Source organism: Xenopus tropicalis, chromosome 1, assembly GCF_000004195.4.
Source record: "Xenopus tropicalis strain Nigerian chromosome 1, UCB_Xtro_10.0, whole genome shotgun sequence".
NCBI classification, from domain to species: Eukaryota; Metazoa; Chordata; class Amphibia; order Anura; family Pipidae; genus Xenopus; species Xenopus tropicalis.
The window spans coordinates 92,778,408-92,799,501 of NC_030677.2; the positions used below are offsets into that span (position 1 = coordinate 92,778,408).

The window sequence follows — 21,094 nt, forward strand, 5'->3', positions numbered from 1 at the left end:
ATTATATCTTAGTACATGGTATTCTTTTATTATTACAGTGAAAAAGGAAATCATTTTTAAAAATAAGAATTATTTACTTATAATGGAGTCTATAGGAGATGGCCTTTCTGTAATTCTGAGCTTTCTGGATAACGGGTTTCCGGATAAGGAATCCCATACAAATGTCAGTAGAATTGCTTTAGGGAAAGTTTTTCATAACTTAACAGCTCTTATTGTAAAAGAGCGCTTTGTTCCCTAAGATTTGTTCCCTAAACTCAAGGGATTGCCCTGTATCCTCTGGGAGAATTTGCTGATGAATAAATGATCACAGTTTATTGTGCTCTCTATATATTAATATTGTAATCTTATTTCCCCTTCAGTGCCTGTTCTCCATTGTAAAAAATCCCAACTTTACCTGAGACCTTCATTTAGTTGCTGTGTTTGAATAATGTTCTTTTTGAGCACTGGAGAGGCCAACACGGCACTCAATTTTTTAAAATGAGGCCTTACCAGCACCAGATCTTTCTAAAAGATTATTTACATTGTAACATAGTAAGTTGGGTTGAAAAAAGACATACGTCCATCACGTTGAACCTCAATGCCTATATATAACCTGCCTAACTACTAGTTGATCCAGAGGAAGGCAAAAAACCCCATCTGAAGCCTCTCTAATTAATTTGCAGCAGAGGGGAAAAAATTCCTTCATGACTCCAAGATGGCAATCGGACCAGTCCCTGGATCAACTTGTACTAAGAGCTATCTCCCATAACCCTGTATTCCCTCACTTGTACTGAGAGCTATCTCCCATAACCCTCACTTGCTAAGAATCCATCCAGTCCCTTCTTAAAGCTATATAATGTATCAGCCAGCACAACTGATTCGGAGAGGGAATTCCACAACTTCACAGCTCTCACAGTAAAAAATCCTTTCCGAATATTTAAACGGAACCTCCCTTCTTCTAAACGGAGTGGGTCCCCTTGTGTCCTTTGGAAGAACCTACTGGTAAATAAAGCATTAGAGAGGTTATTATATGATCCCCTTAAATATTTATACATAGTTATCATGTCACCTCTTAAGCACCTCTTCTCCAGTGTAAACAGACCCAACTTGGCCAGTCTTTCCCCATAACTAAGACTTTCCATACCCTTTACCAACTTAGTTGCCCTTCTCTGGACCCTCTCTAACTCAATGTCTCGTTTGAGCACTGGAGACCAGAACTGGACAGCATATTCTAGATGGGGCCTTACCAGCGCTCTGTAAAGGGGAAGAATAACCCCCTCCTCCCATGTATCTATACCCCTTTTAATACAGCTCAAAACCCTGTTTGCCCTTGAAGCTGCTGCCTGGTATTGCTTGCTACAGCCAAGTTTATTATCTACAAAGACTCCAAGGTCCTTCTCCATTATGGATTTGCCTAGTGCAGTCCCATTAAGGGTATAAGTGGCTTGCATATTTTTAGATGCCAGGTGCATGACCTTACATTTATCCACATTAAATCTCCTCTGCCACTTAGCAGCCCAAATTGCCAGTTGGTCAAGATCCTGCTGCAAGGATGCCACATCCTGGATAGAATTGACTGGTCTGCAGAGTTTTGTGTCATCTGCAAACATTGATACATTACTTATACTCCCCTAAGTCATTTATGAACAATTTAAACAAAAGTGGACTCAGTACAGAACCCTGAGGGACCCCACTGAGAACCTTATTCCAAGTAGAGAATGTACCATTAACAACCACCCTCTGTACCCGATCCTGTAGCCAGTTTTCTATCCATGTGCAAATGACTTCACGAAGACCAATAGACCTTAGTTTAGAAAGCAGTCGTTTGTGGGGAACGGTATCAAATGCTTTGGCAAAATCCAAATAGATTATATCTACTGCATCCCCACTGTCCAGCTTCTTACTTACCTCCTCATAAAACGCAATTAAATTGGTCTGACATGACCTGTCCTTCATAAAGCCATGCTGATTACTGCTCATAATGGCATTCTCCAGTACATAATTTTGTATGTGATCCCTTAACAAGCTTTCAAATAACTTGCCCACCACGGATGTCAAATTTACAGGCCTATAATTGCCAGGCTGAGATCTTACTCCCTTTTTAAATATAGGAATGACATTTGCCTTCTTCCAATCCCTAGGTACCATACCTGATGAAAGCGAGTCTGAGAATATCAGAAACAAGGGCCACTGTAATTCTGACCCTAGCTCTCTCAGTACCCGAGGGTGTATTCCATCGGGCCCAGGTTCCTTGTTTACATTTATCTTGTGTAACCCTTTAAGCACCATATCCTGTGTCAACCACTGTGTAGTTGGAGCTACACAGTTAAATAAACCCAATAGGATTCTTTTGCTTCCAATAAGTATTTATTGTATCTTAGTTGGCATCAAGTACATGATACTGTTTTATTATTACAGAGCAAAAAGAAATCGTTTTAAAAAAAAATTAGAATTATTTGCTTATAATGGGGTCTATGGGAGATCGCCTTCCCCTAATTTGGAACTTTCTGGATAAGGGATCCCATACCTGTATAGTGTATCTGTTTGGCTGACAATGCTCCAGGTGTCTTTTCAGCTGGCTGTGTAGCTATCAGAGAAGTGCTTGTAACTACCTCCAGTATCCTGTTGCAAAATCACTGAAAGTACACCATTAGTGATGGTTTCAGTCTTAAAACACTTAATTCTGGTACTGTCTGGCATTTAAGTGAATGGAAGGTGGTCATACATTTGGATGCTTCTTCTTCAGTGAAAGACTAGTTAATTAAACTCAGCAGTTAAATTAAAGACAAAATGTAAAATAGAATCTGTGTTTGCAAAACAAAAGGGAATATAACTGCTGATTAAAGGATCTTCACATTTAGGAAACTCTTCTAAGTGGCATCACAACAACTCAATGCATTATAGTCCAGCACTACTTTTCTGTCCACTCTTGACCTTTTGTCCGCTTGTCTTCAGCGTGGGGAGAGCATCATGGTGGAAGTTGCCTCTGGGCCATCAAATTCTACTACCCAGGAAAAGGTGAGTAACCAGTATTATTTGGAATGGGTGGAATCCTTATTGAGAAAGATCTTTACTGTTAATGTACTTTGATTGCCTTGAACTGGTACAGAAGCCCAAATCAAATGGTGTAACATGTATAGACCAATTTATTAATAAGCTTTATTTCTCCTTTAATGATGAAAAAATCTCTATACAGTGCTGTGTAAATGTGATGGCTTTTTATAAATAAAGTATTTTTGAAATTCTTTGCAAGTGCACACAACAGTGCAATTTTCACAAGACTACCATTACAGTAGTGGGTTTGGGAATGCCATAACTGCTTGAAAGTTTTAGACTATTTTCCTGCAAAATAACCAAAACATGTGGTGGAGAGAAGCAATGCAAGGCTAATTTAAAATTTAGTTAAACATTTTCCCCCATAATGCAATCAGTAAGGGGGTTGCCAATAGCTAAAAAGGATATATATTACCAGGGGTAAATACTTAGGGGCACATTTACTAATCCACGAATCCGAATCGCGAATGGGAAAAAATCGGATTGGAAACGAAAATTTCTGAAGATCGCAAATTTCACGAAAATGCTTACGAAAAAATCGTATTAGTCACGAAAATATCGTATTGGTGATCCGAAAGTCACGAAATTTTCGGACCGAACAATTGTAAACAGTGGTAAAACCTTTCCGATTTTTTCGTGCAAGCGTCCGAAAAAGTCGTTGCGGCGTCCGAAAAAGTTGTCCGGACGCCCGAAAAAATCGACTAAAATACGCTCTGAGCGTTCGCATGAACGCTCAAGCATTCGTGCCTTTGTAAATGTGCCCCTTAGTATGACTACGTGGAATTTATCTTAATGTGGGTATAGTGGTCAAACAATTTTATGATACAAAACGTGTGGCAAAAATCTCCTGATTTTAGAAGTATATGCCCTTCCAAAAAATAATTCACTAGTAAAACAATGGTAGTAGGGAAGGTGAATAAATCATCTCCCTTTTTATGTTTTTTAGTTTTACTGCATATAGCAGTTTTGGCTAAATCAGTAGCACTTGCAATATAGATGAATGTCTAAGCGTCATGTTATGTATGTGTTGCAGACTGTACTAGCTCAAAAGCCTATGTTTACAAAATAAACCTAACACAAGGCTGAATAATTTTCTTAAAGGAACAGTAACACAAAAATATTTAAATACCTTATAAGTCACAAAACATCTCTAACATTAAGGGGCTGATTTACTTACCCACGAACGGGTCGAATGGAGTCCGATTGCGTTTTTTTCGTAATGATCGGTACTTTGCGATTTTTTCGTATGTTTTGCGATTTTTTCGGATTCTTTACGAATTTTTCGTTACCAATACGATTTTTGCGTAAAAACGCGAGTTTTCCTATCCATTACGAAAGTTGCGTAAAAAGTTGCGCATTTTGCGTAGCGTTAAAACTTACGCGAAAAGTTGCGCATTTTTCGCGTAAGTTTTAACGCTACGAAAAAAGCGCAACTTTTTACGCAACTTTCGTAATGGATACGAAAAACTCGCGTTTTTACGCAAAAATCGTATTGGTAACGAAAAATTCGTACAGAATCCGAAAAAATCGCAAAACATACGAAAAAGTCGCAAAATGTTCGTTTTCAAGTCGGAACTTTTCCAATTCGGGTCGGATTCGTGGGTTAGTAAATCAGCCCCTAGGTCTAACCTTCCCCCCTTGCCGTTTTTTAAATGCTTCATGTAGAATTTTAGTGACGATCTGCTCCATAGCAGCACGGCGAAAAGGCGATGGGTGCTTGAATTCCTGTTATCAGCGTATGCAGTTTAAATTTATGTTTCTATTACTTCAGACAGTGTGGGGGGTAATGTTGCAATTATAAATTTAAACTGCATACGCTAATAAAAAGCTTAAGTGACAACTTCCAGGTCAGTGCACACAGGAATTCAAGCACCCGCCGCCTTTTCGCCGTGCTGCTATGAAGCAGTTCGTCACTAAAACTCTACTTGAAGCATTTAAAAAAGGCAAAGGGGGAAAGGCTAGACCTTATATTAGAGATATTTTGTGACTTATAAGGTATTTAAATATTTTTGTGTTACTGTTCCTTTAACAACCTGGCAAACTCCAAGTGCCAAAGAAAGTTAAAGGGATGAAAGTGTTTCTGTTTAAAGGCAGGCTGCTTCTCCTTGGTTCCATGATCCATATAGGCTATTCGAACACAAGGCTTGTGTTGTTAAAATATGGTATATATTTTGTCACAATGCAACATTTTGCCCAGCTGTCTTAGTAACTGCACTTGGGCAAAAAATTGCCTGCAACGCAACTTGTATAATACGTGCGCAAAACATATGCCTGTTCAGTAAGTCAAGTGTAAATTACAGCAAATGTGATTATGAAGAACAGGGTACCTTTGCTCCAGATATCTGTTGGCCTTGCAGGTCTAGACTGAGAGGCCCAAACAACGCCCACAGGCTCACAAAACAGTGGCAGTTTATGGCATCTTTAAACAGTCCCTCTGGCATTTGCTGGAAACTACAGATTTCCAGTCTGGGCCAGGTGCCTCCCACCCTATTTTGTATAACATGCATTAATGGCATATTTTCACATGGTACAATAGATGTGCATAGGTAGAAGCAAGTACTTAACTGAATGGAATTTTATAAATTAACCCTTAATTGTTCATTGATATGTTTTGAGTTTTATTGTAAGCTCTTTTGATTGTATCTCTTGATTAGTTAGTTGGTTCCCTGTACTTAATGATAATAGTTAACAAATACATGTCTTTCAGCTTCCAATGGTCCTTAAAGTGCCAAGGTTAAATTCCTCGCCCCTAGCTCTCTGTGACAGACCATTCTCTCTCTTGGGCTTTGGGGATATCTTGGTACCAGGTAGGTTGACAACCCAGCTTACTTATCTCAGAGTTTTGTGAACTAAAGCCTTTAAGAAAGATGGGTTTTAGAATCCCGCTACAGCTAAAATCACCAAAAGCAGCTCATGATTATCTTTTCAGTTTTCAGGCATGATCCTCCTCTTCCTTCTTTATCCAGGATTTTAAGCATGCATAGTATGCTGCCACAGGGCACAGGGTACATAATGTGAACCAGAATAACAGTAAAAGGCCATAATGAAAGAAAGTAAGTTATAAGTAACATAAAACACACAATATAAAAAGGATAATATACCACAATTTTTCACTTAATATGATTATATATGCTAAAAAAAAATTATAGGAAGTACATTTTTTAGCAAACTTTTAATATTCAGTTACCAACACAGCCTTGTTCCTTCAGTTTTTCTCCTGAATGTCTAGCAGAGTCCAAGGGAGTAATATGCATATGAACATAGCATGATTTGCATTGAACTAGAAGTAATTAGCATAAATACTAATATCTGTGAGTGACAAGCAGAACTGCAATATCAAACAAGACCCTTCCTACTACATCTCTCTGCCAAACTATGGTTGCACCTTGGTGTCTGCTGCATACTTCTAATTGTGGCCATTATGTTTAGAGCTCTCATTGGTTTCTTCCTTATAGCCTTGTCTGTGCTTCTGAGGATTCAGGTGTTTATGGACATGGACATGTCCACATGATCCCATTCGCCTTACGTCTGCATGCCTTGATTGTTTCTCACACAGAATTAATTCCTGTTCTGTTTCACATTTGCACTGAAGAGTTGGTAGCTTGTAACTAATTCGGTTACATAATAGATATGTTCGTTTGAGAAAAAGTTTATATTTCAGTAGCACAAACAAGCCATTTACGGTTATGTTAAAGTAAACACGGTAAATGGTGACATAGAAGCAGGCTGCAATATGAAAGAAAACCTTTGCAGAAGCGAACATATGCTGGGGAGGGAATAATCAAGGCAAGGAGATGCAGCAAACACTGAGCGCACAGTCTTTCTGCCCATTTTATTTTTAGAGGTTCACAAAGCAATGCAGACTTGCTTATTAATTGTTGAGCTCTTTTGATAAGATAAAAAATAATTATATATATCTCCTCTCCCCCTGGTGACCAAGCAACCTTCAAAAACACCATCTCCTGATCCATTAGAATCACATGTAGATTCAGCATAATCGCACCTTCTTCCCTACCATTTAAACAGGATCCCATGGAAAATGGCATTTCTGCATTTTGAAATTCTAGGAATAAAAAGTTTCAGGATAATAGAGCCCAGCAACATAGCTTTTGAAACTGCAAATATGACAAATATTTTAAAAACTATAAAAAAAAATAAAATGCGAATACCTATTTAAGACTTGCTAAGAATAGGCCAGCCTATTACATGTTCATTAAAAATAGGAAAACACTAAATTAAATACTTAGACATATTTATAAACATTGGAGACAATCTTTGCCAGTGATATTTCCCCTAGCAACCAATTGGCAATTAAATTTGGACAGTCACCTATTAAAATAGCAGAAGAAAATATCTAATTTGTTACTATGGGCAACATCACCGGTGATGTTTGTCTTCAATGTTAATAAATATGCCCCTGAATTTTGATTCAGCTGAATACTTAATCCTCCAAAAAGTGATTTGTCTCAACTGAATTAGATCTCAGATGTGCATATTAAGGTCATGACGCATGGTTCCAATGTCTTTTTTGCTGACTACTAAGGATTAAGTGTTATCCTTAAAAGCTATACTTGGTTTCACACAAATTTTGGATTTTGTACATACATAATTTTTGGGTGACTGCTTCTTTTATAGTACATAGTTGCGGTGAACCTGGACTACTCACTTGGTGGCATTTCTTTATAGCTGCTTGTGTTTTAGTGCAATAGAGGAGTTGCATTTTGCTAACTGCATTTTCAAGGAGAAGGAAAATCATTTTGGCATTTTACTGCCAATAGATTTGCCACATTAGTACCACCTAGGACACTATATTTATTCAGCAGAAAGCTTATTTACCTGAGTAAACGGCCTTAGAAGCTCCCTCTGATAGCAGCTGCCACTTGGTCTTGATAGCTTCCTGCAGTTATAGCCATTGGAATCTCAGATCACATATTCCTAAGGGAGGGGGAGTGAGTTCTTATGCATTCTTATGGGAGGGGGGAGCAGGAGAAGGGAAGGGGAGAGGGAGAGCGAAGAGAACTGAGCAGACTTGTGCCCCAAACCTGAAGGAGCCCTAAAAGAGGAATTCTAATACCAAAGAACATGTTTACAAAAAAGGAAATCCTGTGTTGTTTTAATAGAGGCAGCTTTTCTCTGAGTGCTTATGGCTGTATTTACATAGACATTTCTGACAAAGCTTACTTTTTTTTTTTTTTTTTTAAACTCTTCTAGGACTGCTTGTTGCCTACTGTCACAGGTTTGATATCCAGGTACAATCATCAAGGATTTACTTTGTTGCCTGCACTATAGGTAGGTATAAAAAGAAAGACTTTTGTACTTGTACTACTGAGTTAATAATTACATCATGAAACTGTTCCATCTACTGTTCCTTACATTAGTATTCAGTCCCTTGGGTTTACTCTTACAACATAAAATTACAGTAGAATCCCCATTTTACATTCTTCATAGGACCAGAAAAAATGGTGTACAATCTGGCAAAATGTTAAATCTGGGAAATGCTTTATGTGTTATAAATTGGTGGGACCCCAAAAAAGTGTAAAATAAGGAAAAACTTAAAATTGGGGTATGTAAAATTGAAGTTTCATTGTAAATGTATTCCAGTCCCTACCTATAAAATGCATCTTAATATCTTGATGTTACCACCATCAGGGTGCAGTGTTGGCCTTTCTACATAGATAGCATTTTGCAAAGGCCGGAAAAGGTTTTGGAGCCCTCAGACCAGAGAACCCTTTTCTACGATTTGAGTTTGCTAACAGCACATGTAAGAAACTGCAAAGGGTCTCCCCACTCTTCAATAAAGCCCAGCTTTGTGGGTGGCATTCTGTAGTCAGTTACATGCTGTGCCGTATCCTTTCCTTATTTTTATTGGTGTAATTTGGCTCCGGGGAAGTGTCATCCACTTGTGCTTCTCCCTTTACTGACGACATGAGTATGCATTTTTGCGCCGAAATCCGCTGTGTCTCTGTGCCCAGGCCGATGCAGTGCACTACCCTATTTAGGTGTTTTATGGCAAAGAGAGTGAAGACTTTTTATTTGTAAATTTCAAAAAATGGTTTAGTCTAATTCAACATTGAACAGTTTGTAGATATGTGATATCTGTGATCTTTATAGGGAAGATACGTCTTAATATTAAAAAAATGTACTTTCAAGGTTGACAAAGACCTTCATAATGCAAGAAGGTGTTCCTTAGGCTAGTGCCACACAAGCTGTTTTTCAGCATGTTAAAAAAAAAAAAAAAATACAGCCCGAGAATCAGCCCCAATGCTGGCATCAGCCCTCTGTCCAAATGCAGGCAGACATGGCAGAATGTAGCAAAAAAAAAAACATAAGAATTTGCATTTCATAGCAAATATCCGTCGCCTTTGCCTACACCCGGTGGCAGCAAGGTAGGAGGCTGGTGCCAACATAGTGGCTAATTCTTGGCCTGTGGCAAAACGAATCAGCTCCGTTTGGTATTAGCCTTGAAACTGAAAGTATTCCTTAAAGGACGTGTAAAGCCTACATTTGCCTACAATGTATATCAGTTGGGTACATCTCCCCCACCCATTTGTACTGCATATATCACCTCCGTTTACCAGCACCATTACATTTTCCTAAACCAAATAGCAGCTTTCACCTGGTGGCTATTTTTTTCTTTGATAGATAATTGGATACATTTAAATCTGCAAACAGGACATACACACACAGACCCTTATTCAGCATACACTTAACCAAGAATACAGGCTCTCACAAGCAGAACTGTCTTTGCTAAAAGTTCTGCTTTGTTTGAGCACTGTAATGGTAAAGCTGAGCTCAGGAGAAAAAAATTGAAGCAGACAGCTAGAGCTGAGTTTCTATGGGAACCAGCAATACCATCTCTTCACTGGCTGCTAGACTGGGGAGCATGTTTAGTAATCTGAGCTTAGAATAACTGAGCATGCCCACAAGCCAACAGCCAAAGCAAATTCCTGAGGGAAGGGGCTGAGTGGGTTACTGGAGGAGAAGCAAATCTAAGTGATTAAGGGGATGTTACAGCCTTACTATTAAATCTCTGGACAACCAGTGTGGCAGGTGAAAGATTTCAAAGAGGCAGTTCACTGATTACATTTTTGTGTGTGGGGTTTACATGTCCTTTAAAACATATAAGGTATTCAAATACCTCGTCCTATACACACACATCTCTGCCCTACAAACAAAAATTAGAGTGGCTCACTAGGAATTTATGGGCAGGGACTTGCAAATTTAGTCTTGTGGCTAATTATACATGGAAAACCGATGGTTTAATAGCACAGATACAAATGGGTACAGGCAGCACTCCATTATAAAGTTAAAAATACTTTATTATCCCAAATTAAGTTTATTAATCGCGCTTATTTGACACCCCACAGACTAGCAAAGATATACCCTCAAACGTCAGACCTATGCCCCAAATGTAACACAGCAATAGGATCCTTTCTCCATGTATTTTGGGAATGCCCAGCCATTCAACAATTATGGTCAGCAGTGCTGAAATACATCAATGAAACATTGGCTTTCCCCAGCATACGCTCCCCAAAGCTATGTTTATTGGGGGTGCTAGAAGACCTGGGGTTATCGCCATACCAACGTTTGTGCTATTTGCAACTGCTATTTTATGTTAAAAAAGCAATTTTGCTAAATTGGAAATCGACTACTGCCCCCTCACTTACCTTTTGGAAAAAATTAATCAACGACGTGCTACCTAAGCAAAAACTAGTCTATATCTCTAGAGGCTGCCCAACCAAGTTCAATGCAGTGTGGGACACCTGGTTAAATGCACAATCTGTATAACTCTGCCAGGCTCGCCAAAGCTCTATATGCTCTCTCCTTCTTTCCTCTTTTCTTCTTTCCTTCTAAATTTTTTTTTTTTTTTTATTGTTGTTTAAAAATGTTAAAACCTTAAATAAAAACTTATAAAAAAAAAAAAAACTTTATTATCACAACAGGAGCAACAATAAAATTTCGAGCCAAATAGGCTTTTTATAAAGCACATACAGCCTGATAATTTAGAGCTACAACCTGCTTCTTAAATGGCATCAGAAAACACCTGTATATTTTACCACTCAAAATGGCTGCTGTAGACCGAGCAAAATCTATATAGGAAATTTTGCGGGGTGTTGGTCTACTTCTGTATAATATAGTTACCATTTATTATATCATTATTATACATTCTTTATTTAATAATTCCAGTAAAGTAACGAGAGAATTGTGTGCCGTAATTAATTGCCAAGAGAAATGTGGATTAATCTGCCTAAAACCATGATGCATGCACTAGTTCTTTGGTTTTTTTTTTACACCAATATTAACAACAGATGGCATAAAATGTTGTTGGTTTCTTTCTCTCCACAGCCTATGGAATAGGCCTTCTGGTGACTTTTGTAGCACTGGCATTAATGCAAAAGGGACAGCCTGCTCTGCTCTATCTCGTCCCCTGTACCCTTCTTACCAGCCTTGCAGTAGCACTCTGGCGCAAGGAATTACACATGTTCTGGACCGGAAGCGGATTTGTGGTGAATAACAGTTTGATTTAACAGTCTTCAAGACGTAAAAATGCTATAAACACTAACTCAGATAAAGTTGAGTAAATTGTTGCAGCAATAACAAAGAAAATGCTAAATTTATTTAATATAAGAAATGCTGGTTAAGTTTCTGTTCAGAACATATAGTTTGTTTTTTTTTTAATTCTGTATATCATAGCTTATCCTACAAAACTGAGAATCTATAAAATGTTCTGTTTCTATAACCCCTTGCAGCAGAGATACACTGGTAACCTACCAGAAAACAGTTAACATAACATTGTTTTATATTGCTGGGCAAATTTTATAAAAGTGGAATTTGTTTTAAATTAGATGTAGCAGGCATATTACTCCACTTTGTTTAAAAGAAAATCACCTAACACCAAATTATCAAACATCTGCCACAATCAAAATTGAGTGAAAAATGCAACAAAACTTACATTGACTTTTCACACATTTTTCTGGCAATGGTATTCCAAATTAATAAAAAATGGTGCCCAGAGCAACAATTTAACACCAAATCATATACAAATGCAAGATTTACAAAACTGCCATGTGACTTTGTAGATAATGACTTTCTTTTTACAGGTTTTTGTTTTATTATGATTTTTTTGTGAATCTATCTCTGGTACATCTGTGGGACAGAGGGACTATGGGTTATAGCCACCACTACGAGGCAAGGACACTGTAGAGAAAGAACTTGTCCCACTGGTGCTATACCCCTACAGCATCCTTATGTGGTGATTATCACCAGAGTGTTCCTGGTGTGTGACTCCCATTACTGCCCTCCCTCCATTTATGCTACCAAGTGTGGCACACTACCACAAAATGACTTTCAAACTTAATAGTAAAAACTCCAATGGAAGGAGCTTGGTCAACGAGTGGGACTTCTGCCTACCATGCTATCAACCAGAAGAGATGAGCAAACCCTAAGTGAAGGAGATCTCTTTGGACCAGGTGGAAGGAGGTGATGACTTGAACAGATCATCCTCGAAGGCACTGGATAGTTCCTTGGGGCTTTGTTGTTTTGACCTTAAGGAACAGGAATCATCCTCTGATTCCTCCCAAGCGACAAAAAGAGTTCCTCCCCAATTTTTCCTTCTTATTAACAACTTGACAACATTATACAGTCCAGTTGAGACCATGTAGAAAAGAGGTTCCAAGCCAACCACCTGTGAAGTGCTCTGCCGGTCCGGTGCGGTCTCCTGCCTTGGGCCACGCCGGCTGGCAGACGCGCGTTACTTACCCCCTTCGCCGGTTGTGCGTCCTGGTAGTCGGCGACGCGCAACTGCGCATGCGCATAATGAAGCCTTTGACGCCATCTTGGTAAAGGTTTTTAAAGGTTCCTGTTTCCTCAGTTCCTTGTTGTTTTTGGCGCCAAGAACTGCCTATTTAAACTGCTTTCTCATTCTCTCCTTGCCCAAGCTGGCTTCTGGTTGTTATCAGTACATGCTCAAGCTTCTTTGATTGTGTATTTCTGGTTTTGACTTCGGCCTGGTTCCGGACTACGTTTCTAGCTGCCCACCTCGACCTTTGCCTGTACCCCGACTACGATTTTGCCTACACCTTGCTGGTACCTTGTATTTTTCATCTGTACTCTGAAAGTTTGCAGGGCCCCAGCTTGGACCACAGCAGAAAGTTCCGGGGCCCCAAAAGGGCGTCGGTGAAGACCGGCAAGGGCTGGGAGTCCCTGCTATACCATAAGAGTCAGATTTTACATCTAGCGGTCTCACGCTGGTTCCTGCCTAACTAGTACGTTATACCACCACTTTCAGCACTTCTATATTTCTCACAGGAAACTTGGCTCAAACTTTGGTCCGCAGACCTGTCTTCTAAAAAAGTTTCTCATAAGCATACTATTCAAAGGCAAGCTTCTCTTCGGACCTGAATTGTATAAATTTATTAGTCAGGCCACTGTAGGGAAGAGTACCTTGCTCCCTCAACCACGGGCCTTTACCTCATTTCACCAGGGTCACACTTTTTGTTCTTCTAAGCCATCCAAGACTTTGAATTCAAACAGAGACTTTTAACCACAAAATGAGGATTCCAAATCCAGCTTCCAGAATGACTTTAAGACCAACTGGAAAAGCTGATGTTCTCAACCCAGGTCCACCTCTATATGACTACTAACCTGAGCCAACCATGTACATAATTTGGTTTCTTATGGGTTATCATGGTTACCTGAGCCTCAGGCATACAGGCAGTGGTATAGCACCAGAGGGAGGAGTTTTTACTACAGTGTCCTGCCTTCTAGTGGTGGATGTTATACCCCATGGTTCCTGTGTCCCACAGACTTCAGAGAAAAAAGGATTTAACAGTTAGTAATACAAAATCCTTTTTAATCCACCTTGGTGAGTAAACCCCCATCAACATATCATAAGATACTTATCCTGGCTTTAGGTAGAATATTAAACAGTTAGAATGTGTTATAAAAAAAACTTGCTATATATTGTGTTCATTCTGCAAGCATCAAGTTTTATTGTTTTTGAATTTCAAGGGTTTCCCTATATGACGCCAGTGAAATACACATTCATCATTGGCTAGTAATTTGTGCAGTTTATGTATTTGCATGGTTATCCTAAAATCAGTCTGAAGAATCTTTAAAGCTGATTAGTGTGCTGTGGGATCTGAATAGGGTAAATCCTTGATATTACCATGTAAAAAAGAGATTGTTTTTTCTCTTAAATATGCATACAATTTGGGCACTTGAAAATGTACTAAAATGAATAAAGGGAAAGGAGATTTTGCTATGAAGCAAGGGCACAAGCATTAGGCCTTTCAGTGCCAGCCTCTAGTACTCAGTTCTGACCTGGGCGCTATCTGCAAGTAGTTTGTATTTTCTCACATTGTCTGCATGACTCTCCTTAAAGGAGAGCAAAACCCTAAAAATGAATATGGCAAGAAATGCCATATTTTATACACTAAACTGACTACACTAACCAAAAGTTTTAAAATCTCTATAGTAGTAAGGATATAAGTCTTTACCCTTGTCACAGGAGCACCCCATCTTGCATTCTATTAGAACTGTCTAGGACAGAACACATGCTCAGTGTACTCTGAGCAGCTATTTGGAAGCTAAGCTTAGGGGTCGTTGCAAATTTTCAAGCTGAAAAAGAGCTTGACCTGTGATAGAAGCTGATGCTACAGGGCTGTAGCATGATAATTGTACGGATTTCTAAATTGCCATGTCATGAGAATCTGAATTAATTAATAACTGCCCTTGTATCACAACATTAATATTCAATGCATGCAGTATATTGCGTGTTTATCCTTAAGCTCAGGTAAGTGAGAGCAGCACAGAACATGTGCAGTGAATCAGCAGAAAATAATATGGGGAGCTACTGGGGGCATCTTTGGAGGCACTGATCTTCCCTTCAGTTGCCTTGGGCTGGTACAGAAGCCCAAAACTTAATGTACAACATGTCTGCCCTACTTCTTTAGTTATGCTTTAGTTCTGCTTTAAGGTACTCCATTGTCTGTCCACACTCCAAAAATATTCAGGTAGGTTAATTTGCGTCTGAAGAAATTGACCGTAGAGTATTATGTGTGAATTTGATAAAGCACTGCATAAATGTGTTGCTGCTATATAATTGATAATTCTTATTGTCAGATTATATATTATTTCGTTTAATTTAGTTATGTGGCCCCCATTTCACATCAGCAGATGTCTTCTTTTAAAAGCCGCAAAAGGTCATTGACAATCAGAATTTAATTAGTTTAAATTATGTAGCTGATAAACATGAGTAGTTTATGATTGTGGTGCGGGCCCTTTTACAGAGTTAGCAGAAGCTTGCTTGGCAAACAAAAATGTGGCTTTATTTCCTTGAAGCAGAAAGCAAAAGTATTACACAGCTCAATATAGCACGGCTTCAATACAGCAGAGCAGTCTTTACACAGGTCTTTCCTTGCAGAGAGCCAAAACCAGACTGATTCTTGCTGACTGGGAGCGGCCTTTTATACCCAGCATGCTTTGCAATTCAGTAATATAATGCATTTTAAAATTAAACAAATATTAATTTCAACAATAATTACAATTTTTACAAGTACATGTACATAAGAGTCTGCACAGATTACAACATAAAAGGTAAAAAAGACAATTCTCATTTAAATAAAGTTTAAGTTCCCAGCAATGCTAATGCATGTGCACAGCTGCCAATCATTAGGACAAACCTTTGTGTTTCACCAAACCCAGAGAAAGCTGAACAATTTGGAAAACTCGGGTAAAAACTTACTTTAAGGCTGATGGCAGACGTGGCGTAGGGCTGATATTTTCGGCAAGCGGAAAAACGATTGCTGAAAATACAGCCCTACGCCTGCTACTTGTGCCTGCACCCGAATGAATGGAATACGCTTGGGTGCAGGCACATGTAGCTGATATACGCAAAAAAACGCACGAGAATGCAAAGTCTCGCGTTTTTTTGCGTATATCGGCTACATGTGCCTGCACCCGAGCATATCTCATTAAGTTAAGTTTAAATGCTTTAGCATTTCAGATCTGCAAACAGCAGGTTTCCACGTGGCTTTTTAACCCTATTGTTACCATGTTGGACACCGTAAAAAAAATGTGTTTCATTGCTGAGAATAGCGTAGGACAGAAACAAGGAGTAATGGGAAAAGATTGAGAGAGATTGTTTTTGCTTGTGCTGGCCAGCAAAGGTAGAAAAGACAGAAAAGAAAAAGAGAGCACTGTCCTTCACAGATATCTCCAGAAAATGATATTAAGCTACATGACTCTTGTCACAATGATATACAACATAAATAAATCAATGTAAAGCACAAATCACCTCTTATAATTCTAAAATTACAAAATGTAGATTTAAGCAATACTTATTTTTCATTGCTGAAACCTATATTTTTCTTTTTTTTATAGCTATAAATGTTTTAATTAAAACAACTTTAATGTAAGTGCTCATTTGTACTAGACTAAGCTTTTGCTATGGCTATATGGCTATAAATACCAATTTTTCTGCTCTGTTCTTTCATTAGCAGAAAGACCTTCCTCAGCCCCCTTTAGTAGTGGAACCAAGTGGCTCTGATGCATGCTTAGGAAAGAAGACAGAGGATCAAGAGCATGAGGAAGACCCAAACAGATGCCCTGCCGAGCCACATCATTTTTCAGATCTAGAGACATCTAAACTTGATGAGCAACAGGATAGAGCATTGTCTCAGGCTGACCAGGTTGTTTACCCAGACACAAATCATCAGAGATCATCCGATATGGACATTACGGGAACAGTTCCTGAATTGCCAGAGCCCTCATCAGATGGTGAAATAAACATTTCAGATACCTCTGTATCCACAGAGTTACAGTCTACCTCTGCAGTACATGGAGAAACACCAACCATGCAAAAGAGCCATCAATAAAGGACAAATAAATATGTTAAGCACCCTTAGTGCCAAGGCACCTGCTATATACAGGTTATTGTTTTATTGCACGTAAACAAAAAGTTAGGATGATAACTCCTAAGATCTTCATATAAGTTGAAAGAAATTGCAGATGGGCTTATGTTGTCAAAACTGTGAGATGGTTAAGAAACAAATTAGCTATTATATTTAGAAAATATGGTGCTTTTTAAGGAAGATATTAAAGAATACAACAAACCTCTAATTGGACTTTGACACTGTAATTTAGTTACAGGTAATTTTTAATATGTTCCTTTTTTTTTTTTTACCTCTTCTATACTTATATCACACAATAGTACAATTTTTTTAGACATACACATACTAGCAATATTTACTTTTTCCTTGATTGTGTGTAGCAAGGGAGGTCAATGATATTTGTGTATGGAGATCACGTAGGAGGAAGCATGAGGCTGCACTGGAATGGGTAGTTAGGACCCTGGGGTAGAAATTGTGAGGGCATAGGAAAGGTAGGGGATTATACAGCAAGTGCTTCCCTCCCAGGGGAGGTTCTGGGAAAAGGAGCTGGAGAGTATGGAGATTGTGGGAGGGGACTTTGTAGATTAGCTGTTGGAGCTTGGAGAAAAGTGGTAGACAGACACTCAGATTGCTGAGGGAGTGGTCCTCTGGGAGTAGCTGTAATAGTATGGAGTCTAATAAGGTGGGTGGTACTAATATCACTGTGGCAGGAGAGAAAACATGGAGATGAATAAGGAGCTGTGAGGGCAAGAAGCTAAATGATTGGCACTGTTTGAGATTAGAGATGGAGTTGAGACTGTTTTCAGAAAGGTATGATTGTATTGCAACACAGAATCACATTGTCATGGACAATATCCAGCTATTTTTTATGACTTATATAGGTAAACAGATAACCAGAGCTGTTGCTTAAAATGGGCTTGTTGGGAGATGACCTTCCCATATTTTGGAGCTTTCTGGATAAGGGATCCCATACTTGTATACATTTATAGAACTGAGGTGCCATATTGCCTTTACCAACTTCGTATGCATGCACGAATACATGCGTGTTTATATATACATCTCATAAAAAATTTTTGTGGAGTAAAAGTTTATCCCAGAAAATCAAGTTGTTATTGTGCGATACTTTAATAATACTCCAAATTAATAAAAGCAGTGCTTGGTCTAGTTTTATATTGGTCCACCTATATTAATAGTCCCTGCTGAGTAACAAGGGGCATTGTGACATTAAGGATAAATGAACTGATCACAAAGAAAACTGGCAACAATAACTTGCTGCCATGTGGCAGTAAATGGTGACGGGACTGCAGTTCTCAGGCGACTGTGACAACTCATTTTGACAACTGCCAAAGTGAATTGTACTGTATATGACAGAGGTTGAGTGTTTTTAAATATTAACCATTCAATATACATATATTTGGATGCTTTCATAAGTCATGTTCATTTCAAAAAGTGTAAACTATGTAAATATAAGCAGGTTATGAAGGAGCACTAATATTGTAGTGCCAAAATAAAAGAAACAGACATGAAGGCACATATACAATATGCAGTGAGCAAAGTGTGTTCAGTGGCCATGCAAAATGCAGCTTTTTTTATACCCAAAAATTCAGCATGATATTGGTCACAAAGTAGTGTTGCTCTTGACACATTTGATCCGATTCAACAAAATGAACATGCGCTTTGTGGCAAATCAGGCACAGTGCCTAATATTTTAGTTCTGGTGTTCAACGTGTAATTGATGTTTCTGCCCTAATCTTTCAGTGGTGCCAAGCACAACTATACAGAAGTGCAAGTAGCACATTTTGACACAAGTATTTTTAATTAAAGTGGTTTATGTGCAACCGACTGTGGCTATAGTGCAGGGACCACAACTACAATTGCGGACATACATGAGCCCTGTGGTTTCCATATTTACTGTGACATTTTCGGTGATGACCTTATCGGTTCACACCCTAGTTCTTAATTTTAAACTATGTGTGCCCTAGCTCTTTATGGTAAGTCTCAATGATTTCCATTTAATAGAGTTACATTTTTTACTAAAATAGAAAACATTGGTATGAGCATGCAGCTCCTCTTCATTTCTTCTTGGCCAACTGACACATCATATAATAGTTAATCCACTGGGCCCCTGTTTGGCCATACATTCCTAGTTGTTTAATCACTATGATCAAAATTGGCCCAGCTGAATCTGGGCATGTATGGCCAGGTTTTATCTGAGTAAACTGCATTAATTTATTTGTTGATCCAGTTCTTTGGATGGTATGTTAATTTCATACGTTTATTGCATTTTCGGTTATGGGCCAAAAATGTTCCAGCGGTACAAATAGCGTTTATTGTAATGTATTGTATGACATACACTGGAAACAAGTAATTCTAGAGTGTTCCTTGGTCTTCAGATTGTGTCCTAAAACACTATTGTGGCATGATTTAAGTGTTTTCCCTAAGAGGGTAGTAAAATATTTTAATCATTAGCTGGGTTCACATGTTATGGTTTGTATTTTCTTCAAGTGGAACAACTCTACAGTAAATATAATAAGAGACACTTAAGAACAAAACACACATTGCATGGAAATTGCAAGGAAATTAACAGGCCACTATGCTTTTAAATTTTCTAAAATATGTTCTGTCATTTTATTATTGTATTTCTCATGGCAGCTTATGAAAAATCTTAACAATTTTTCTTTGCTTTAAGTTTTATTTGTAGCTCTGTTGAGGTGATCTACACCAACATTGTGTCATCCCACCTAATCCTGTTAAGCTATGCCCAGTTCTGGCTAATTGTCATGTGAATGTGTAAGCACTGCTGAAAGGGATACATCACATGTAGTGGTATATGTAGTATGATCTGGAACCCCTTTAGGTTTGCTGAAACCTTGTTTTGTATTTTATGACTTTCTGGCTTACCAATGTTGCTGGTAGACAGTCCATGTGTCTAATCATTTTACAGAACATCAGCAGTTCAGGTTGCCACAATGTAGATCAAAGAGATCGACCTGCTGCAAACTTTGCTGTTGAGTCAACATGCTGCTCCCACATGCCCTGGCATCCTTCACAGGCTGAATCACCCAGTTTAGACTGACTACCATAGAATTTCTGTGAAAAATGTTTCATTTGAAATTGCCATGCTGAAATAAAGAGCCACGTTTTCTGTTAGTCCTAGTCTATGCGCCCTACCTTCGAAGGGCTGGGGTTGTTACAGACAGGAACAGACCTCTCCATCCCACATTGGACGCGCCTTCTCCAACATCACCTATAAAAAAAAAAATTAGACAATGCCACAGCAGTTCTCTACATAAACCAACAGGGAGGCATGTGCAGCAAGGCAGCCTGGCAGGAAGTACAACTACTGTGGGCAGAACACCACTCTAGCATCCTGTCGGCATTCTACATTTCCCGTCAATTGGGAAGCGGACCTCCTCAGCCACCACTTACTAGACCAAAGTACTGTACAAACAATTACTAATGAAACAATTCTTGCTCTTATCCCTAATGTTAGCTGGTCTTACTCTTACTTTGCAAATAATTATTACCAAAAACCCAAAATTCCAAAAAAAAAAAAAAATGGTCTCTTTATAGGTTACTATATGTTTTGTCTATACACCCCTCTTTATTTTTATTTTATATTGTATTTATTTATATAGCGCCACAAATGTGCACAGTGCTATGCAAAGGCATAACATAGTGTTATAAATTCAACACAGTAGGAATGAGGTCCTTGTCTCTATAAACTTGAACCCCCCATATTTACCAGTCTATTTACCCTATATATATATATATATATATATATATATAAAAAATATACCCTCGTTATACTAGACTGGTGGAGGAGAAGGACTGCTAGATCATCAGTGGCAAAGGCTTGTATTAATACATAATAAGTCACCACATGCCCCAACCATGCTGGATAAAATAAGCAAAATTTTAAGCATTCACTGAAAAAAAATGTTCTACTGGCGTAACACCATTTCAGCACCTAGTTTTAAATACTGGTATCTTTTCCTTTCTACCTAGCCCTTTTTTTTGCCCTATATGCAGTTTATCTTATTTCTTTTACCATAAAGCATGCTTTCTGATTACAAGTGATCCCAAGTCATAGACCCTGTGGATCCCCACTAAAAACACTTCTAGGAGTAGAGAATGTCCCATTGATAACCACACTCTAAGCTAAACTC

The 21,094-nt window shown here is 38.5% G+C and overlaps 1 protein-coding gene across 4 annotated transcripts in view; it reads left to right on the forward strand.

The window, feature by feature from the left end:
- The window catches only part of sppl2b (signal peptide peptidase like 2B), a 52,188-nt gene extending 32,589 nt beyond the window's left edge, over positions 1 to 19,599 (forward strand). The window contains exons 11-15 of one of the 4 annotated variants that reach the window (XM_012966162.3): positions 2,935 to 2,997; positions 5,741 to 5,840; positions 8,245 to 8,322; positions 11,380 to 11,606; positions 16,533 to 19,599. In XM_012966162.3, the coding sequence (XP_012821616.2) occupies positions 2,935 to 2,997; positions 5,741 to 5,840; positions 8,245 to 8,322; positions 11,380 to 11,561 (423 nt within the window). In that variant the 3' untranslated portion in view covers positions 11,562 to 11,606; positions 16,533 to 19,599. 4 annotated transcript variants of the gene reach the window in all.
- The last annotated feature ends 1,495 nt before the right edge of the window (positions 19,600 to 21,094 follow it).